The sequence below is a fragment of the Fusarium redolens genome (genome assembly GCF_020744475.1).
Source record: "Fusarium redolens strain MPI-CAGE-AT-0023 chromosome Unknown BKA55scaffold_17, whole genome shotgun sequence".
In the NCBI taxonomy this organism is placed as follows: domain Eukaryota; kingdom Fungi; phylum Ascomycota; class Sordariomycetes; order Hypocreales; family Nectriaceae; genus Fusarium; species Fusarium redolens.
In genome coordinates, this window is record NW_025763680.1 from 336,372 (window position 1) to 354,749 (window position 18,378).

General features: G+C 47.2%; 8 protein-coding genes across 8 annotated transcripts; 7 read left to right on the forward strand and 1 right to left on the reverse strand.

The window, feature by feature from the left end:
* Window positions 1-96: 96 nt before the first annotated feature.
* BKA55DRAFT_652317 (DHS-like NAD/FAD-binding domain-containing protein) lies at window positions 97-3,266 on the forward strand (the record flags this gene model as incomplete). The annotated part of the gene is made up of 5 exons (XM_046197342.1): window positions 97-309; window positions 362-685; window positions 733-1,413; window positions 2,411-2,782; window positions 2,833-3,266. Exons 1-5 carry the CDS (start codon window positions 162-164, stop codon window positions 3,264-3,266), a joined length of 1,959 nt encoding a protein of 652 aa, XP_046044501.1. The 5' UTR covers window positions 97-161.
* Window positions 3,267-4,306: 1,040 nt separating this feature from the next.
* BKA55DRAFT_597736 (uncharacterized protein) lies at window positions 4,307-5,763 on the forward strand (the record flags this gene model as incomplete). Its single annotated transcript, XM_046196119.1, has 3 exons — window positions 4,307-4,712; window positions 4,764-5,123; window positions 5,600-5,763. The coding sequence occupies 3 exons, from the start codon at window positions 4,307-4,309 to the stop codon at window positions 5,761-5,763; spliced, it is 930 nt and encodes a 309-aa protein (XP_046044502.1).
* A 115-nt stretch (window positions 5,764-5,878) lies between these two features.
* BKA55DRAFT_679510 (uncharacterized protein) lies at window positions 5,879-7,046 on the forward strand (the record flags this gene model as incomplete). The annotated part of the gene is made up of 1 exon (XM_046198171.1): window positions 5,879-7,046. Exon 1 carries the CDS (start codon window positions 6,000-6,002, stop codon window positions 7,044-7,046), a length of 1,047 nt encoding a protein of 348 aa, XP_046044503.1. The 5' UTR covers window positions 5,879-5,999.
* Window positions 7,047-7,683: 637 nt separating this feature from the next.
* On the forward strand, window positions 7,684-9,090 carry BKA55DRAFT_666937 (glycosyl hydrolase; the record flags this gene model as incomplete). The annotated part of the gene is made up of 2 exons (XM_046197796.1): window positions 7,684-8,032; window positions 8,079-9,090. 2 exons carry the CDS (start codon window positions 7,684-7,686, stop codon window positions 8,699-8,701), a joined length of 972 nt encoding a protein of 323 aa, XP_046044504.1. The 3' UTR covers window positions 8,702-9,090.
* Window positions 9,091-9,355: 265 nt separating this feature from the next.
* Window positions 9,356-12,265, forward strand: BKA55DRAFT_579386 (uncharacterized protein). Its single transcript, XM_046193846.1, has 3 exons — window positions 9,356-9,984; window positions 10,034-10,266; window positions 10,313-12,265. The coding sequence occupies exons 1-3, from the start codon at window positions 9,410-9,412 to the stop codon at window positions 12,103-12,105; spliced, it is 2,601 nt and encodes an 866-aa protein (XP_046044505.1). The 5' UTR covers window positions 9,356-9,409; the 3' UTR covers window positions 12,106-12,265.
* Window positions 12,266-12,861: 596 nt separating this feature from the next.
* On the forward strand, window positions 12,862-14,129 carry BKA55DRAFT_522546 (uncharacterized protein; the record flags this gene model as incomplete). The annotated part of the gene is made up of 3 exons (XM_046188589.1): window positions 12,862-13,019; window positions 13,094-13,395; window positions 13,447-14,129. 3 exons carry the CDS (start codon window positions 12,862-12,864, stop codon window positions 14,127-14,129), a joined length of 1,143 nt encoding a protein of 380 aa, XP_046044506.1.
* A 968-nt stretch (window positions 14,130-15,097) lies between these two features.
* On the reverse strand, window positions 15,098-15,655 carry BKA55DRAFT_694919 (uncharacterized protein; the record flags this gene model as incomplete). Its single annotated transcript, XM_046200097.1, has 1 exon — window positions 15,098-15,655. The coding sequence occupies one exon, from the start codon at window positions 15,653-15,655 to the stop codon at window positions 15,098-15,100; it is 558 nt and encodes a 185-aa protein (XP_046044507.1).
* Window positions 15,656-17,276: 1,621 nt separating this feature from the next.
* BKA55DRAFT_579392 (uncharacterized protein) lies at window positions 17,277-18,163 on the forward strand. Its single transcript, XM_046193847.1, has one exon. The coding sequence runs from the start codon at window positions 17,319-17,321 to the stop codon at window positions 18,048-18,050; it is 732 nt and encodes a 243-aa protein (XP_046044508.1). The 5' UTR covers window positions 17,277-17,318; the 3' UTR covers window positions 18,051-18,163.
* Window positions 18,164-18,378: the final 215 nt, after the last annotated feature.

Genomic DNA, 18,378 nt, shown 5'->3' on the forward strand with positions numbered 1-18,378 from the left:
TGAAACATTAAGGGACTGGCAATTCTTATAGCGGGGCTGTTGCCTAGCGTGAACACCGTGAATGTCAGCCGATATGTGCAACGTCAAACCGAATAAATAAGCACTACACTCACTGACCGATATTTGAGTGCCATCGTGAAAATTGATTCAAGTTTGCGTAAATGGCTTCTTCCGCACCGAAAGTCGCGCCACCGGAGCGCCGCGACCCTCTTAGCGTTGTTGACAAGCAGGCCGATGAGATCGTAGCACTTATCAAGAAGAGCAAGCACTTCATTGTTTTCACGGGTGCAGGCGTCTCGACTTCAGCCGGCAAGTCGAACAATAGGACCTTTCTATGCAGTTCAGCCGTTGATTAGTATAGGCATTCCCGACTTCCGCGGACCAGAAGGTGCTTGGACACTGAGAGCTCAAGGAAGATCCCGCACGGGAAAGGCAACCAGCACGCTTCAAGCCATCCCGACACCGACGCATATGGCCCTGGTAGAACTCCAGAGCCAAGGGGTTCTGAAGTATCTTGTCAGTCAGAACTGCGACGGTTTGCATCGAAGGAGTGGCATTTTACGAGTAAGAGCCCGACTATACGCTCTTGGTCGATCTGACTGGTCACCGCAGGATCGAATTTCGGAACTTCACGGTAACAGTAATCGAGAATGCTGCAAAGACTGTGGCAAAGAGTACATAAGAGGTAAGAAAATAGTCACCGGATGATATGTCACTTGCTAAGACACAAAGACTTCCGTGCTGTCGCGAGCTACGAAAAGTCAGTACATGATCATCGAACAGGCCGCAAGTGCACGTCATGCGGAGGAATTCTCCTCGACACTATCATCAACTTTGGGGAATACTTGCCAGAAGAACCACTCAGGCTTGCTCGAAGTCATGCTAAGAAGGCTGATCTTTGCATTGCGCTCGGATCATCCCTCAGCGTTCCTCCAGCGAGTGGAATCCCCGAGACATGCGGAAAGAGTCGAAATAGCAAGCTTATCATCTGTAATCTGCAAGAGACTTTCATGGAAGGCCTTGCAGATATGCATGTTTGGGCCGAATCAGATGTTTTGATGACAAGAGTGATGGATAGGCTTGGATACCCCATTCCAAGCTTCATATTGAAGCGCAGACTTGTCATCAAGATGGAGCGAGATGCACACGAACGTCAAGTGATTATACTGACAGGTGTCGATACCGATGGCACGCCAGTTACGTACCTCCAATCTGTCAAGCTTGAGGATAGCAGACGAGTAGTAAGGTCTGAGCCCTTTTCATTCGTCTTCCGAGAAGGTCTGAGTACTGGAGCCGATGTCAAGTTCGCACTTGAGTTCATGGGACATTACAACGAACCTAATGTCATAATTGACTTCAGTGTTCCTGAGGAAGAGGGCGCAGAGACGGTGTATGATCTTTCATATGACCCGGGTACGGGAGATTGGGTCATCATTCGATGACAAGAGCATTTTGCCTTTGCTCCTTCATAACAATAAATAATTCATGGCTTAACCTTGGTCAGTTGAGTCAGTTCTATTCATGTTCTGTTTGTAGTGAAGACTGTTCGACCGGAAGATGGTTTACTTGAAGGTCACCTGGCACCCCAACTTGCAAGAAGCCATGGGCGCGCCTGAGGTTTCATCGTTAAGAATGCACTTATAAGATTTGGCACGCGCCATAATGGGATGTAATTTCCGCTATTATCGATAAAATCTACGTCGTCGTAGTAACTCAGTGCCGTCTTGGCTTGGGTTTTTAGAAACTAGAAGAGCTTGGACCAGTGCTCATCAGATTCAGTTTCGTAGTAGGTATGGTAGATTGTAAAGACGCAGTGCCCGTAATACTTTAAGAGCTTGCTGTTGAAATGTCCGGCCGTTGACCACTGTATCGTCATAGGCAGGTGGTTGCTATAGCATTTGAACCATGTCGTAGATGGTGGCCATTCTGTGGTTAATGGTGATAGTAATGTTTTAGGGATCTTTGCAAGCCCTTGGTAGTGAAAGTGAAGTGGGAACAGACAAGTTGTTGGGTGAAGACATCGCTGAGGCACTGTTTCTTTTTTGGTTTTAAGGTGATGAGTTCATTCACGCTGCATCTAACCATAATTTATCCGTAGACTGCAATTAAAACTCATGTGGTTTTTGGAACCAACAGCCAACAGCATGTTACATCAAGACGGTCAAATAAGAATCGTGAATGTCCCTAGACCAGGATGTTGCCCCTGCATTTTGCCTGCAACCGACTTGGCATATCCACCCTGCATACAAACGACCTCGGGCCATTAATTCACGATTTTCATTTAAGGGATAGTTTTCCACCGCCCGACAAGCGATTTTGTGCTGAGAAATCACGGCTTCTTGTCCTTCTCTCTTTTACTGACCCGCGTCACTCTTTTCGTCCCAAATTCTTTTTGCCTTTGAGTAGCTAGCAACACTCACTATGATTGCCTCTAAACTCTTTGTTACTCTGGGCATATCCTTGTGCGCCAGTGCTTTCAGTCTCTACGAAGCTGGAACTGATAAGCATGTAACAAAAGCCTGCGACAGGGCCGTGGCAGCGGATGTCAATTGCGACCAAGAAGCCTACAGCTTTATCAAGGGAGGTTGGTACGGCTCGCTTGAGAGTGAATCCTTGACTGATGCAGTTTGCACCGATACTTGCTCTCAATCACTCCAAGACTGGGTCACCAATGTTTCCGAGGACTGTGAGGATAAAAACAAGGCCCGATACGGTCTTCGTATCTGGACAGGCTCGAATGCGACTTGTATGATAGACACCAAGACAGGACGATACTGCAATGGTTATTAGCTGATAGACTTGAGCATACGTATAATGCTGACTGTATCCAAGATATCATCCAAGATTTCACTGATGTTGGAGACGACGGGGAACTCCCGCACGATGAGCTTTGCCACCCTTGTTATGTGAAGCGTCTCGAGATGTATAAACCCTCGCCGTACGCCCTCAACACCAAATGGCACGAAGAGCAACTTGAGCTCGTGCACAAGAAGTGCAGTGGCTCGACCCCGACAGAGACTGCCACGCTTGTGTCAGAGAAGAGTGAACTATCCGAGACGGCGACTACGGCAGAGGTCTCGAAAGCTTCTCAAAAGGCCAACAGCGAGGAAGAGTCTGTGTTGTCCACTGGGACCCCGGAGCAGACTACATCATCTGAACCGACTGTGTCATCCACGCCCAATGCAGCTGCCAAGGCTGAACGGGGAGAGCTGTTCGGGTCTCGGGCTCTGATGCTTCTTTTGTCGATGAACCTCTTCTTTGTGTAAGTGGATTGTTTTTGTCTATCAGAGCCAATGGAACTATGCTGTTAGAGACATGGAAATCCATATTCATCCGTAGCTATATCCTGACAACCTGATACCTATCGTTCTCGACCCTTGAAGTTTAACCTTTGTCCCCTGTAGTGTCTCAAAATAGGCCGTACCTCTGAGCATTTACCAGAAGGGGAAGTGGTGACCAAAATAACCCGGGCCCGGAGCTAGAGTATCTACAGACGAACAACTCCCGGGTGATGTTCAAGCGATCCGCCTTCTCCCCATCTGAGGTTCTTTTTAAGGCGGCAAGCAGGCAAAGTTCACTGGACCCTGCATGTTTTCTCCACCATTGTCTGTATTGTTGATATGCCGAGGTCTGTTCCCATGGCATATCGTAAATCTGGTGACACATTATATGCCAAGCCGGATGTAGTCAAGAAACAAGACAACCGAATTTTCAAATTAGCAGACTTCTGTCCGTGGTCTATATAACGCTGTGTTGGTTGATTGTGATGTTGGTTGCTGGTTTATATTAAGCGTGATTTCGAGTCCCACAACTCCACAAGTAAGATTCTGTTTGGATTCGGGCCAATAGCTAGGCCTAGGTTAGCTAACGTACCGTATTGACGAGTTCACTTGCCTCGGTATTTGACTTATGGATTTTCCTGCGCCTGGCTGCGGAATGATGGACGTTGCTGCACATAATGGGGTTATGGCCAAGTCTTGGTTGCTCACGGGCAGAGAACAAAGCGACATCTTCAGATGCTTCATGGTCCCTGCTAAAGGATCGTAAACGATACTCGACAGGCACATTGGGTCCCTTGCAGCCCGTGCTGAGCCGTCTTGGCGACCTTGGCACATGCAAAAGGTCCCTTGTGTTTGCATCATTAATAATAAGTTATCTCACGATTTCATTTAGCCGCCTTGGCCACCCCATTTATGTCGACCCATGGTTGAGGCTTGCCTTGATAAATTATAACCAGGACCCATCACCCTCGCTGCTGACAGTCCGTCGCCCGAGTCATTCGGTTTATGTGTCACCAACATTCACAATGGCCATGTACAAATTTGTTATTGCCCTTGGTCTCTGCATGAGTGCCAATGCAATAAATTTGTTCGAGCCCGAAGATTTTAATAGTGACGACATCTGGGTCGGGAAGGCCTGTGAGAAGGTATTGACAACTGAAATCGATTGCGATGAATACATTTTCGAATTTACTGTCCCAAATTTTCGAGGCGACTTACCTGAAGATTTGGAGATGGCCGACACGATCTGCACCGGCACGTGCTCCGACTCGCTTCGAAACTGGTATCGTAAGCTTAGCAAGGAATGTGCTGAGGAAGATTTCATGTCCGACCATTACCCAACGAACTATTACCTATACCTTGGTAATAGCATGTCTAGCGGCTGGAATCAGACATGTGCCAAGGATGCGAAAACAGGTAGATACTGTGGCGGTTTGTAATCTCTTTCTTATTGACGACTGCGTAGCTGACTTTCTTGCCCAGAAATCATGAACAAATTCTCCGTAGTAGCAGATGATGAGGAACGGCCCCTCGAGGAGCTCTGCCACCCCTGTTACGTCAAGATGATTACCATGAGGTCAACTTCATTGGCATGGCCGTCGCTGGAAACTCCGGCAGGTGACTGGTGGCGGAAGGAGCTCAAGCTCGTCCAAAAGAAGTGCAGCGGCTCAGGAGCAAATGAAAATGCCTCGTCTCTGGACGGAAAAGAGTCAGCAGAGGAAGAAAAGACCTCGATTACTCCTCACAAGTTTGCCAGCGTGGATGACTCAGCTGTGAGCACTATGTCAGCAGCAAGTACTTCCTCAACAGAGACTGCGGTGTCAAAAAGTGTTGCTCCAGAAAGTAATACAGGGGAGACTATGGCAAGTAAGAAAATTTGCAGTTATTGGTACGCAATGCTTGTGCTGGGTATGGGTGCGATTATTTTCTAGGTTTAAGTGAATCCTTCTGTGTTTTTACTGTTCACTCAGAGATAGAACTGCCAGAGAATTATCAAGTTCTTCTTTCTCGTGTCTGGGTGTATATTTTACATATTCAAACTATTTAACTTACATAGTGGATTAACATATATATATTGCATCCTTTGCGGTCACAGATTGCCAATCCCAGATTTCACTTCCCAATCATATTCAGTGAACCATCTAGAATGAGAAGCCAGTTGTTCTTCTAATTAATGCACTTAGATGATACTATTGCATTTTTGCAGCAATTACAGTTTCAAAGAACAATATAACTTGGTCTGCTAACTCAATTCTTCACAACTTCTCACATTTATTTATTACTTTACACTTTCAAACACTTGCATCTGAATACTGTAGACTCTAACGAAGGGGGTACGTTTCGTGTGGATCAGGGCCATGGCGAAATACTAACCGGAGTGGCCTTCTCTGCATACCCGATGGTCTCTTGTCAGGGGTCTTACTGGAATCTGTGCAATCAGAGCTGTTGGTACGAGGCCCATGACCACTGCGCCCCGTTGTAAATATGCATGTTGGTTCACTACATGCAAACCAACAGTTTCAGCTTTTACCAAATAAACTGTTCAGCACCCATCATGTCCCAATTCCCTCATCGCTGCTCCTCCTCTTCATTGTGTAATTTTTCCTCAGTGACCTAAAGTTAACTTAATGGCCTGCAACACCCCCTATAACTATAGTAACATAGACCTGCACGAAGTACTCATAATCTTTTCAACCACTTCACTCCGTTCATGTCAAAATGACCTCGGTCGTTTGGGATGCAGCGGATGTGTTGCAGATTTATCATCATCGCAGATGTATCGGTATCACCACAAGAAAAACCCGCTGTTCGTTGACTATCAAGGAACCACGCCTTTCGGCAATTGCTCCGTTGCTCGACCGGATGTCGCAAAACTCTCCGGAATTTGTTACGACACAAACTCTGAGTCAGCTAGCAGATTTGTGCCTTTGTCGCACTTACCATGCAGGTCAAGTGCACAGATTCGTGGGACATTGGACAACCGTGGTAAAGGAGGCAGTATCTGTGGAGCGGCAGAGGATGGCCAAGCGAACCGAAGTTATGACACAGGTCCAACAGACATTGGATTTTCAATCGCATATTCTAAAACTACACGAAGATCTTAGTGCGGCAAGACAGGCAAATACTCAAACACAGAAGCAGTACCAACGAGACGTCAATGGGTTACGAGATGAGATCATGCATCTAGAACAACAGCTCCAAGAAAGCGAAGATCATCGCAGCGGTACGGAAGGTAGATTGTCAGCCACGAAGAGGAACTTGGAAAAGCTTCAAACCCAAGCCATGAACGATTTGCTCGCTCGCAACAGCTTAGAAATGGAGAACAAATCTCTGAAAGCGCAAATGATCGATGCGCAAAAGAAACTGAATGAATATGTGTCGGTCAAGGAACAGAACCGGGATCTTGATGTTCAAATCAAAACCTTCGAAAAGAAGATTAAACAATACACGGCCATGTTAGAGGATACAACCAACAAAGCCAACGCCACTGAAGAACAAGTCGCAACCGAACGTGCTGCGAAAGAGTCCATGGAAAACCGCTACAAGGCTCGGCTTACTGAGCAAGAGGCTGAGATCGCAGGGCTCAAGAGCCATAGGGAGGAATTGGAGCAGACTGTGGCTGGACTACAAGCGAGTATCAAGAATTGCTGGTGGCATAGATTCCGGGCGTGGAAGGAACGGTTTCGGAAGAGGAACAGATCAGGATCTTGGATAAGTATTACGGATGAAATGAACGAAGATATTGCTCTGAAGGCGTACGCTTGAGGCAAACATAATATAGAAGAAGCGTTTGAGGTTAATCTTCCACTGACTACAGTTCTTCAATTGGTCTTGGAACATGACCTTCTCATAACGGTGGTGACTTAATCTTCACAAGCCGACTTATTAGCGTAGACACAGAGGAGCATGAGTTTCTGTCACTAACGATTGTGGTGGCAAGTCTTCCTCCATCCCCTCCACATCAACGATCCGGGGAATCCGCAACTATAAAATAGACTTAATCGTATCATCACTTCTATTGGGGCGCCTTGAGTCAACTCCACCCCCAATTCGAAAACGGACCTTGAACGCCCGAAGTTTTGCTGGAGAATAAGCATTGCGGGACGGGCCTACAGTGACACGATTGGACCGCATCGACATCCCGGTCATGGATCGGCAACCCCAGATCCCACTTCCCGGTCATGCTCGGCGAGCCATCCGGAATGAGAAGTCAGCTGTTCTTCTAATCAATGCACTTGGACGATATGGGAAGGTTACCCAGGCTCTCACGGGGGACCGGTGTTGTGAGCGCATGAGCTGGTATTCTAGCAACGAGTTCTTTATACGCGACGGTTGTATAAAGTTTCCATTGAAGCCCGTTGATCTTGCAAATCCAGCATGGTCAGCTATCTCAGTCGCAATCATGGTTTCTTGGAATAATATCTTCACACTGGCCCTGGGCCTCATCGGCTCAGCTCGTGCTTATACCAACCCTATCAGAAACCCCGGCGGTGGTGACCCTCAGATTACCTACACTGGAGGCTACTACTACCTCATCTCGACAGAATGGACAAACCTCCAACTGTCTCGAGCTACCACCGTCGAGGGCCTCAAGACTGCTACTCCAAAGGTCATCTACACCGACTCTGATCCTTCGCGCTCATCCAACGTCTGGGCTCCTGAACTGCACTACCTTGGCGGCAAATGGTATATCTACTATACTGCTGGAAAGTCAGAAGATCTTACCGGTCAGCGCTCACACGTTATCAAGGGTAAGTCTTCCATGTTCTTTGAATGATATACAGCTAACAGAAGTAGGTGGTGCTAGCCCCTGGGACAGCTGGTCCTACGGAGCTAAGCTCTCTGATGACTGGGGCATCGACGGCACCATCCTTCGCACCAACCAATTCGGCAACTACTTCGTCTATTCCTGCATGACCGGTGTTCAATACCAGTCTACCTGTATCCGCAAACTAGGCTCCGACTTCTTGTCCGTCGGTGCCCTAAGCATCATCTCCCAGCCTGATCAAAGCTGGGAAAAGAGCGGAACTCCCGTGCAAGAGGGACCCAACGCCTTGTACTTCGGCGGCAGGACCTACATCTCCTACTCAGCCAACTACTGCTGGACCCCAGACTACTGCGTCGCTCTGCTCGAGTGGGATGGAAAGACCGATCCTGCCAAGGCTTCAGCGTGGAAAAAGTCCAACGGTTGTGTTCTGAAGAGTGCTAATGGAAGCTATGGAACTGGTCATAACAGTTTCTTCCAGAGTCCTGATGGAAAGCAGACGTTCATCACTTTCCATGCTACTTCTAATAAGAATGGTGCTTGTGATGATACCAGATATGCTATGACGCAGCCGTTGACTGCAAATGCTGATGGCACGCCGAACTTTGGATCTGTCCAGCCTTTTTCTCACCAGTTTGCTGAACCTTCTAGATAAGTACTTTTTGGCAGGAATATGTCTCTGTCTATCTTCAGTACACTGGGCCGTGAGAATATTGGAGGAGACCTGGTAGTCCTAGTGACGTAAGGCCGAATACAAGAAGTTAAGAATTATATTTTCAGTCCTTATACATGTGGCGATATCATATAGACTAGGTGATGACGTGTCTCGATTCAATGTCTCAGTGGTCATGCGACAGAGGAAGCTGCCTGGTTACTCCCAAGCTACTACTAAGGCCGGAAGAAATAGAAGCTGTCTGACCTGTAGTCCTTGACTAAAACAATCATGCTTAAATATTTATTGTGGCGGAGCATGGTGACTCAATGTGAAACATATCAAGAGGCTAAGTTCATTGGAGGTTCAAACCGGGATTACTCCAACATCCGTTTCAAGACGGACGTAACGCAAGAAGGTATCAAGACAGTTTCCGTCGTCTTTTTCCGGGGTGGCTTGAGCTGAAAACGATAGCGCGAAGCTTACTGGTGTTTAAATCTGGTCTTCCAATCAGGAAAGGATGGCTGGCTGAGGCTGAGCATGAAAAGAGTCTAGACTCGAGCTTTTACTGCCTCTGTGGCGTTTCCGTCGGAGCGGCATGATTTAATAATAGCGCTCTGCCCTCATCAGGTCCTTGTGTCTTCTCATCTAGTTCCTAATTTCTTCTGCATAATTCAGTAATTCAGTACGTTTCACGCAATCACATCCAGAATGGAGGTGAATTATACTGCTATCACGGACTACTACATGATCAGGTGTTTTAGCGGAGGAAACTTCTATGTCTGCAAGAAACCTTCGACTAACTTAGAGTTTGTCGGATGCTGCGACTCAGATCCATGCGCCGACGGGTCTGGAATCTGCCCGCAAACAGGTTTGCGACCGATGAGCTACAGCCCAGGACGAACAGCATACAAATTCGGTCTTGAATGCGGCGCACTTCATAATGCCTCTTTTTATCGATGTGATTTGTCAATGCCGCATTTTCTAGGATGCTGTGGTGTTGATCCATGCTCACGAGGATGTCCGCAAAACCAATTGATCCCGGCTCAGTTACCGGCGCAAGAAGGATGGCGAAAATTGTTTCTTGAGCCGTATCGTGTACAGAATGGGACAGCTTCAGACTTGAGGCCTGGGGTAGAAGAGAATAGTACTTTTGAGGCGCCGGACTTCTCGAATATCAACTGGGATCGTGGCAAGCATGAAGTTGGACCTGCAACTGTCATAGGGATTTGTGCGGGTTTTCTTGTCGCCACTCTGCTCATTCTGGGGCTTATACGGCACTATTGGTAATTGTCCGGCCATTGTTAGTCGGAAGTCATGCTGACACTTTATCAGGCCGTCTTTAGCCTCACCAAATCATGAAAAGGCAGATACTGCACATGCACCGTTTCTGGCCAATGACTCGACAGACGATGTTACGGATTTCCAGATGGAAGAGATAATATCTCATACAGGAATACGAAATAACTGGCATGGAGGTCCAAAGACATTAGAACACTGGGACGCACCAACAGTGTTTGGGTGGATTTTCAGCGTTCTTCTGACATTTACGCCGCTTTGTTTCATCGGTAAGGTATATCCCTTGATCTAAAGGGGAAGACTAACAGAGAGAAGCTCTCGCTATCACAGCGATACGCCTCGATAACCAACCTCATTCTGAATACGGAAAAACTGTGTTACAACTAACGGTACTAAGTCCATCTCTGTACCCCATATTATTCGCCGCCTTAGTTGGAAGGTTTTACCGGGTCTTCGGCCGATGGTGTCTCGAAAGCCGCGGCGGTGTAAACCTCCCTGTTCTAGAGCAGTTGATCGGCAGTCAGAACTTGGCCACCGCCATTGAGCGAATTTTCGTGATACGGACAAATGCAGTTATTGGCATCATCATTCTCACTTCTTGGCTCCTATCACCTCTGGGTGGACAAAGTTCATCGAGACTTCTACGCGATGCAAAGTTCGACTTGATATCGAATGGAACGGTCTATTATGCTGATCCAGCATATCAAGTATCCCACTCAAGATGGATCGACTACCGACATAGCGTTGGCGCAACATACGCTGCGAGTTTATTGTCGTCTTCGAAGCAGAAAGCATCGCCGAGGGATATTTGGGGCTTGCCTAAAATTCCCCAGTTGTCGCAGGACAGACTTGATGATGGCACATACGATCTCTATGATGTGAACAAATCGGACTTGGTCTCAGGAAAGGAATCTTATGCTTCATTGCTGGGTATCAAGATCCGAGGCCTCATCAGACCCGACAAACCTACCAAGTTCAACTTTACGATACCAACCTCATATTTCCACGTCAATTGCGATTTCGTCGACAGCTTTGATCCATTACGGGGAAAGTTGACTGAGAACCAAACCAACATTCTTGATCTGTTCTACAAATACCCCAGCTTCTCAGCCTTCAACCTCCTGCCGGAATCCTGGTTCAACTCTGAAGAAGAAGACGACATCAACTCGCCCTATCAGTTCCTGTACGTCAAGCAAATGCGCGGATCTCAACTATACGTCGTAAAATGTGCCATTCACGAGATCAAAGTCGAGACAACTATTCACTGCGGACCAGGGGACCCAGCGACGACTTGTGAAGCGCGACAGCAACGGCGACTTTCCACTGAAAACCAGACAGGGAGTACTCTATTTCCACCATCGATTACACGAAGCGATTTGCGTCTCAAAGAGCTTAGTTATGCTCTATATGCATGGGCGCAAGCTTCGGGTGATAAAGACGGAGTTCAACCGTCGCCATCGGAGATGTACCTGATGAAAAATGAAAATCCGTATGAGTACACCAGTCAATTGCCGTGGACGAAAGAAGATCTCGCCAAATTCCCATATGTATTTTCCAGACGAATGACGACCGCTTTCAACACATATTGGGACGCTGGATTGAATCCTGGAGGTCATACCAATGTTTCATATGGCACCATCCCGTCGCACAACATGAACGGTCTGGAGACGGGTCAGACTTACAAAGACTCCTTCATGAACACCACCATGGGTACAAGAACAACCACGATTGATGTCTACAGTGCCCAGCGCGTATGGGTCGGTCTGTTGCTATTCACAACAATGGTACTGCAAATCCTCGCTATTTGCGGCCTCGTTCTCGAAGTTTTGATCCAAGGCCCGGACGTTCTCGGTTTCGCTAGTACTCTAACCAGAGACAATCCGTATGTGCCGCTTCCGGCAGGTGGATCACATCTCGACGGACCTGAAAGAGCAAGATGTTTAAAGAATATGAGGCTTGAGCTCGTGGATGTGCGCCCTGAAGATGAAACTGGCTATTTAGCCGTGAGGGCAGTGTCGTCAGCGAAAGGGCAGGATCCAGGCATGATTGAAGGGAGCGTAAAATCGAGAAAGTGGGTGCACTTGAATAGGAGGAGGCTGTACGAATAAATCGACTAGCCTCGATCAAGCAGTCACAAATGCTGGGGCCAAGATATCGTAACCGCAATAAACAGGGGTTATTCAGGTCCCTGAATAAACTAAACAAATCTATCCTGTCAGTGTCAGAATCAGATCTCGCTGAGTCACGCTTGGAGCTTCCTATGAAAGCGGTGCACATGCCCTCGACAGCGGTTCCGATAGGACACGGGTGATACCGAGCGTTATTTACGGAGTGGTGTCCCCCTGGACTGCTTGAATCACATCATGCCCCGGGCCTTGGGATGAGAAAAGGCTTAGCTTTTCACTAGTGACGCGTCTGTGAAATGCCATACGCTAACGCCGTACGACGCATCCAATAAATCTACCGAAACAGTCCGCGGGCCCCGCCTCGGTTACAGGGATCTGTCATTGTGTCGTAGGGTGAAAGCTTCGAGACTCTGCTCCTTCAGGCCCAAGCGTTGCCGGTTTTCCCGTATGTTGGAACCAACAGAAATACGAGAATAAATGTAATTTGACTCCCTCGTAAAAAAAGACTAAAAAAGCCTGTTGGGCTGAACTTACATCTCCTTTTTTTTTTTCTTCCCTCTCTCTCTCTTGTCTTGTCGTGTCTTTTTTTAAACATAACTGGCGTTCATCAACAAGGGCTTAAATCATTTCCCCTTCGCCCACCAAAGTCAAAACGGAATTGTCCGAGTCTTTTGACCTCATGAACTTTGTCTATTTCCAAGCGAGGTGACACGTATGAAAAACAATCTCGCCGTCGAGATGAAGACCTCAAACCTCACACATGTGGCCAAGCTGCTGCTACCAAGGGCCAGCAGGCAGAAGGGCGTCCTTCTCGCTATGGGCATTTTGGTAATATTTGGACTGGTAACACATACATGGGGATTTTATTTCGAACCTCCCAACATTTTGTCGTATCGGTACGTCGCGTCAGTGGCTAAAATGTCGCCCAGCATTCCAGCGAAATGTCGCTAACAAAATAATGCGCTTGCAGAACAACACGATCAAACCCGCATCAAGTGAAGCTCGCGTCGCACACGTCGAATTTGATGCACGATTTATGGAAACCTTTTCTTCTTGACATTAATGCGACAAGCTTTTCGACAGATGAGGGGTACCTTTACGAGGTACCCAAGGAGAACCAGAACTGGCCCCAGCCCTTGGGCAAGAAGCTCCTCATTTTGGATGTTGACACTCGATTGGACAAGGGACCTGGCGCCGTGATGAATGACTCGGCGCTGGATTACAAGGAAATGAAGGGACGAACTGGCGGAATTATGAACCATTATCTCTATGGTATGATCTTGTTCTCTGCGGGGAGAGGGAAACTCGGCTAACAGACTCCAGCTATGATTCATGGTTATGACTACAAATTTGTCCGAGCCCCCAATTATCCTAAGCGACATCAGACGTGGGTTAAGGTCCCAATGATCCGAGAAGCGCTTAAGTCCCACGATATCGTCGTTTTTCTCGACGCCGACGCAGAATTCATGTACCCCCAGGTACCCTTCGAATGGTTGATGAAGCTATGGAACATTACGGATAAGACACTTCTTGCGCTAGCGAACGATCCCGATTCTCCACGAAACCGCGACGAAAAGGGCAAGGTCATGCAAAACACGGGCTTCATGATCGCCCAGCAAAGCAACAGAACACAAGAACTTTTCGACGACTGGGAACAATGCCCAAGCGAGAAGAAATTCAAGGGTTGTCAGCGATGGGCGAACGACTGGGCACACGAGCAAGCCGCATTCTCGAATTACGTACGATACAGCTATAACCAGACCCAAGACATCGGCACGATACCATGCATGGACGGGAATGGCGCTCCATACATTGGGGATAAGACATGTGGCGGAGTCTTCATCCGTCATCATTGGTTCCGCAAGGATGACCCTGCAAAGGACCTCCAACGACTTATCCTCGAGGCTTTCGTGAGTCGATTACATGCGGGATTTCACAATGAGATACGAGACAATTTCTTAGATGCGAGTCGGCATACGTACCCACTCAACCATTTAGTCTTTTAAGCGTTAGTTGCATATAGATAGATTTTTAATACGAGAAACGTTTTCATATCTTCCTGGTCAAGCACGCGACTCTTCTAGAGTGACAGACGATGACTGCATAAGCTCAGGGGTCATGTCACGACGATTGCGTTCTCCAGATTCAGCCCAAGAGGGCCAAGACAAGCTTTCATCTGTAAGGTCCAATCGTAAAATGTCCCTGAGTTAACGTTACACCTCCTCGTAAGGCTCGTCTCCATCAACCCCCCTTGTCACATGCTTTCATGCAAGGGAAAAGCACAGCCGCTGACATTGTAAAATTGGAACCAGACGTTGGCAAATCAAAGCCTCTGTCTCCAAGTTCCAACGGGCCGAAACGCCATGATACTCCACTTAGCCGGCATTATTTCCGCTCTGAAATGCTTGACCGTTTAGTACGACGGGCCCTTGTCCTTGTCCCTGCGTCAGATCATAATGTGGACACACACGAGGGCTAAGTTTGGTGGGGAATGTCAGCAGGTTTGGATTGGATGAGAGGTACAGATGTTCAATCAATACCAAGTCAGATTCACATGAGTTTAAAGAAGCTTATGAGATAGGAATGCGGTAAATACTGACGGCGATGATTACGAGTCAGAAAGGGGTCAGAAAATGGTCAGTGTGGCCGGTCATATTCCAGTGGAAGGAAGGAGGATGACTGCAGCTCGTTTACTGGCTGTGCATTATGGTATGATTCGGCGATTACTGCTTTTGGTTGTTTACTGCCTCAGTCGTATAGCAAAACATCTGGAGATCTCTGAAGAATTACAACTGATGTTCAAAAAGTGGCTTTGGGTAATAATGAGAGAGATGTACTGATATTGTAATTTGCATACAAAGTTCCAATCCCAAAATAGCTCACAAACCCAAGCAAAGTGACGCACTACCGTCTAGCGTTAAATAATATATACAGACGAACTGAAACACCAACAAAGACTAGCGACTCCACCGCTTTAGCTAATAACAATACGAGGACCAGACTTAGCCGGGTTCCAGTAGATAGCATCAAGATCGTAGACACCAACAAGCTCAAGTCCCTCAACGGTACCAGGCTTCTTACAATCCGTCTTCTGGGTCATGTACGGACCATAAGTAGCCTCCCAGGTCGCAAAGCCTCCAACCTTGACATCCATGCGTCCCAAGTGGACATTGCGCTGGTTACCAGGACCCCAGCCAGCTCGAGGACCAGGAGCAGGTGCGAGGCTGGAGTAGAGATCGAGCTTCTTGCTACCGATGACGTTCTCACCAGGAGCGAGGTAGAAAGCGAATTGGCATTTCTTGCCCTTGGCTGCTTCGGGGTAGGTGAATGTGAGAAGGGTTGTGATGTCGTTGCCGCCGTTGGTGGGGGCTTTGGTAACGCGGCCTTCGTCTGTGTCGTAGATTGCTCCGTTGTTGATGTTGTAGGTGTGGATTTCTGAGGGGGTGAAGTAGTCGTTGCTGCGGGGCTCGACGGGAGCAGCGAGGCCGGTAGTGGCGATGGCGAGAATGGAAAAGATGGTTTGAGTGAGCATTTTGAAAGAGGTTACAGACGAGGTTGGAAGATTGTAATGGAAGATGTGATTGTTGTTTAGATGTCTGAGTTGAGAGTGTGTTTGAGATGATGAGAAGACTCAATTGACGAGGACAGACTGCCTCTTCTTATACACGATGGCTTCATGCATCAACCTTCAGCTCATCACACTTACAATTAAAGGCACTTCCTGCTCTGCCTCGCGACAAACTCAATTAGCCTAACAATCCCTCGAAATAGCATCCCTCGCAGTCTAGCGGCACCTAAAAGAGAATAAGCTTAATCAATACAGCCCAGCCTAGCTGCTCAGCCTTTCCTCCAGAAGCCTCCTCATCCTCAAGGCGTCCAAACATCACAGCGCGATGACATTTTGGCGTGCGCCAGGCCAATCAGCGTTCAGGATGTTTTGGTAAAAGTGGCACGCGGTCCGGTATTCGACGGAGCTTCAACCCAGAGCTGAGAACTATGGCTTGCATTTATTAATAAATGACATTTTATGCCAAGAGGGAGCGGGGAATAGGTTCGCCACTTTTGGAAGCCCTGCGGAGAAGGTGGTTGGCTTGGCCTCAATGCCAAGCTCAGCCCTACACCTTGTTTTTTTGACAGCTCCAATGGTGTTGAAGAAAGCATCGATATTCCGCTCAGCTACGGAGAGAAGCTTGAAAATGTCTTGGACTCGGCTGTAAGAGTTCGAAGTATTGTGAGTTTAGGACTCGAAAAGGACTTTGGTCTTGTTGGTTGCAAGAAATGAAGATGGCGCAGAAATCTTGTCTCTAGACGGCGAAGTAGGGAGGCTGGGTATACTAAGTAAGAAGTATCTGCTTTGAACCGAAGCCCTTTGCCTTGGCAAACGTCTCAAATTGGCAAGTTTATCTTACTGGGGTGCTTTCACCTATGCACTACTTGAGCAACTGGGGAAAAGAATTTTTGTGAGAGGGGATGTTGTGATGAGTGTCTATCGCGAGGCCCCTGGGTGTCAATGTTGCCCGTCGCTACTGAAATAGTCGTCTTGGCCGGATACTGGAAGTAATATTTTATAAGTCTGAGGTGTTATAATGCGAAAGTGAGACATATATAACAAAAGAACAATTCTATACGTGGGGAATCGCTGCGTGGTTATGTTGAAGCCAACTAGGTTGTGAACATGATATGCTGTAAATCTTTAATCATCGAGTTGCTATACTAAGAATAAGTAAAATAATTAAATTACTTAAACTAAAATACTAAAGGGTTTCTCTCCATTTCTAACAAGGCATGAAGAAGCAAATATAGGAAAGTCAGATTTATATAGGGTAGTGATGTTATCTTATCGATAGCACTATCAGCCAGACTCAGTGACGTCACCGATAACAGTCTCTTATCTCTTATCGCTTATCAGTGAAGCAATCGGTCATTCAGCCCAACAAGGCGCAGCTAGCGCACGAAGACGAATTAATTGCCACCGATGATGCCGATCGGAGCGCTCCGTGACACCAGATGAAGTTAGCAAGACAACAGATCTGTGGGTCTTTACTTGATTCGATGTTACACTGGCAAGCCACATTCATGCTCATATTCTACCAAGCATTATATATAAGTATTTAAGATCCCATGATAATCTAGGTATTAGTCAAAGCAATCCATTCATACCGAACCCGTAATCTTATATCATAAGTCAAGTCAAAATGAGCAAGTCCTATGACCGTCTCTCAGCAACCGACAACATGCAGTCATCCAACACTGTCTTTGAAGTTGACTACAAGTGGAAGAAGTTTAAGGCTTTAGTCTCAGAGAAAGACCCCCAGACGAACAACACAACACCCAAGTATATTGTCGACTATCATGCCTTCAAATGCCCCAGCCTTGTCTTCCATCCCTACGACAACCCTACAGCTGTAATAGGCTCCGGTACACTTCACCCCGTCACAATACATGCCGACTACGAGCTCCACGGCCAAAAAGGCACTATCAAAGCTCTAAAGCGCTTCATGACATCATACACCCACCTATCGTACAACTACTCCAACAGTCCAGACGGAATACCAGCTGCTATGACATGGACCAGTGCCAGCAGCTTCAAGACATGGGACTTTATCTGTCTCGATGAGCAGGAGTGGCCGGTTGCCAAGTTTTCCGCCAACTGTTGGTCGCTTAACAATGTCGGATGTGTCGAGTTTCTAGGGCCTAAGGCGAATGATCCTGCGGCAAGAGATGAAATCCTAGTTACGGGCATGACGCTGTTTTATCAGATGGTCCTTCGTGCGACAAACTTGTCACTTGGCGGTGCTATCTTTTCACGACCCGGGCCACTGGATAAGGAGGCAGCGCCCAAGAAACCCTTGGAAAATATCGACGGCAAGAGCATCAAAGAACTAGAGGGAACTTCAGGGGTAGATCCAGGTACTGAGAAGTCATAGTGTTTGTTGATTTATCCCCAGTAATGTCCTGTCAAGGGTCCTCTTAGAATGTATTATGATATTAGTGGAGAAGGACAGTCTTATCATGTTTAGTTCACTAAGAAATATTCTTCCCTCATGTGTTCAAAAGTAAAGAGTATCTACCATTGCGTAATGTATAGTCGCTCAATGACATACGGCATATGATAGAATATATATAGTATACAAGATCGGAAGAACAAACTAGGGAACACGTGTCAGGCAGAAATATGGTGAGATTAATGGTGCCCGGAGCAGGAACGTTGAGTTTAACTGCGAAGTAGTACGAGAGATCACGTCAAATAGAAGG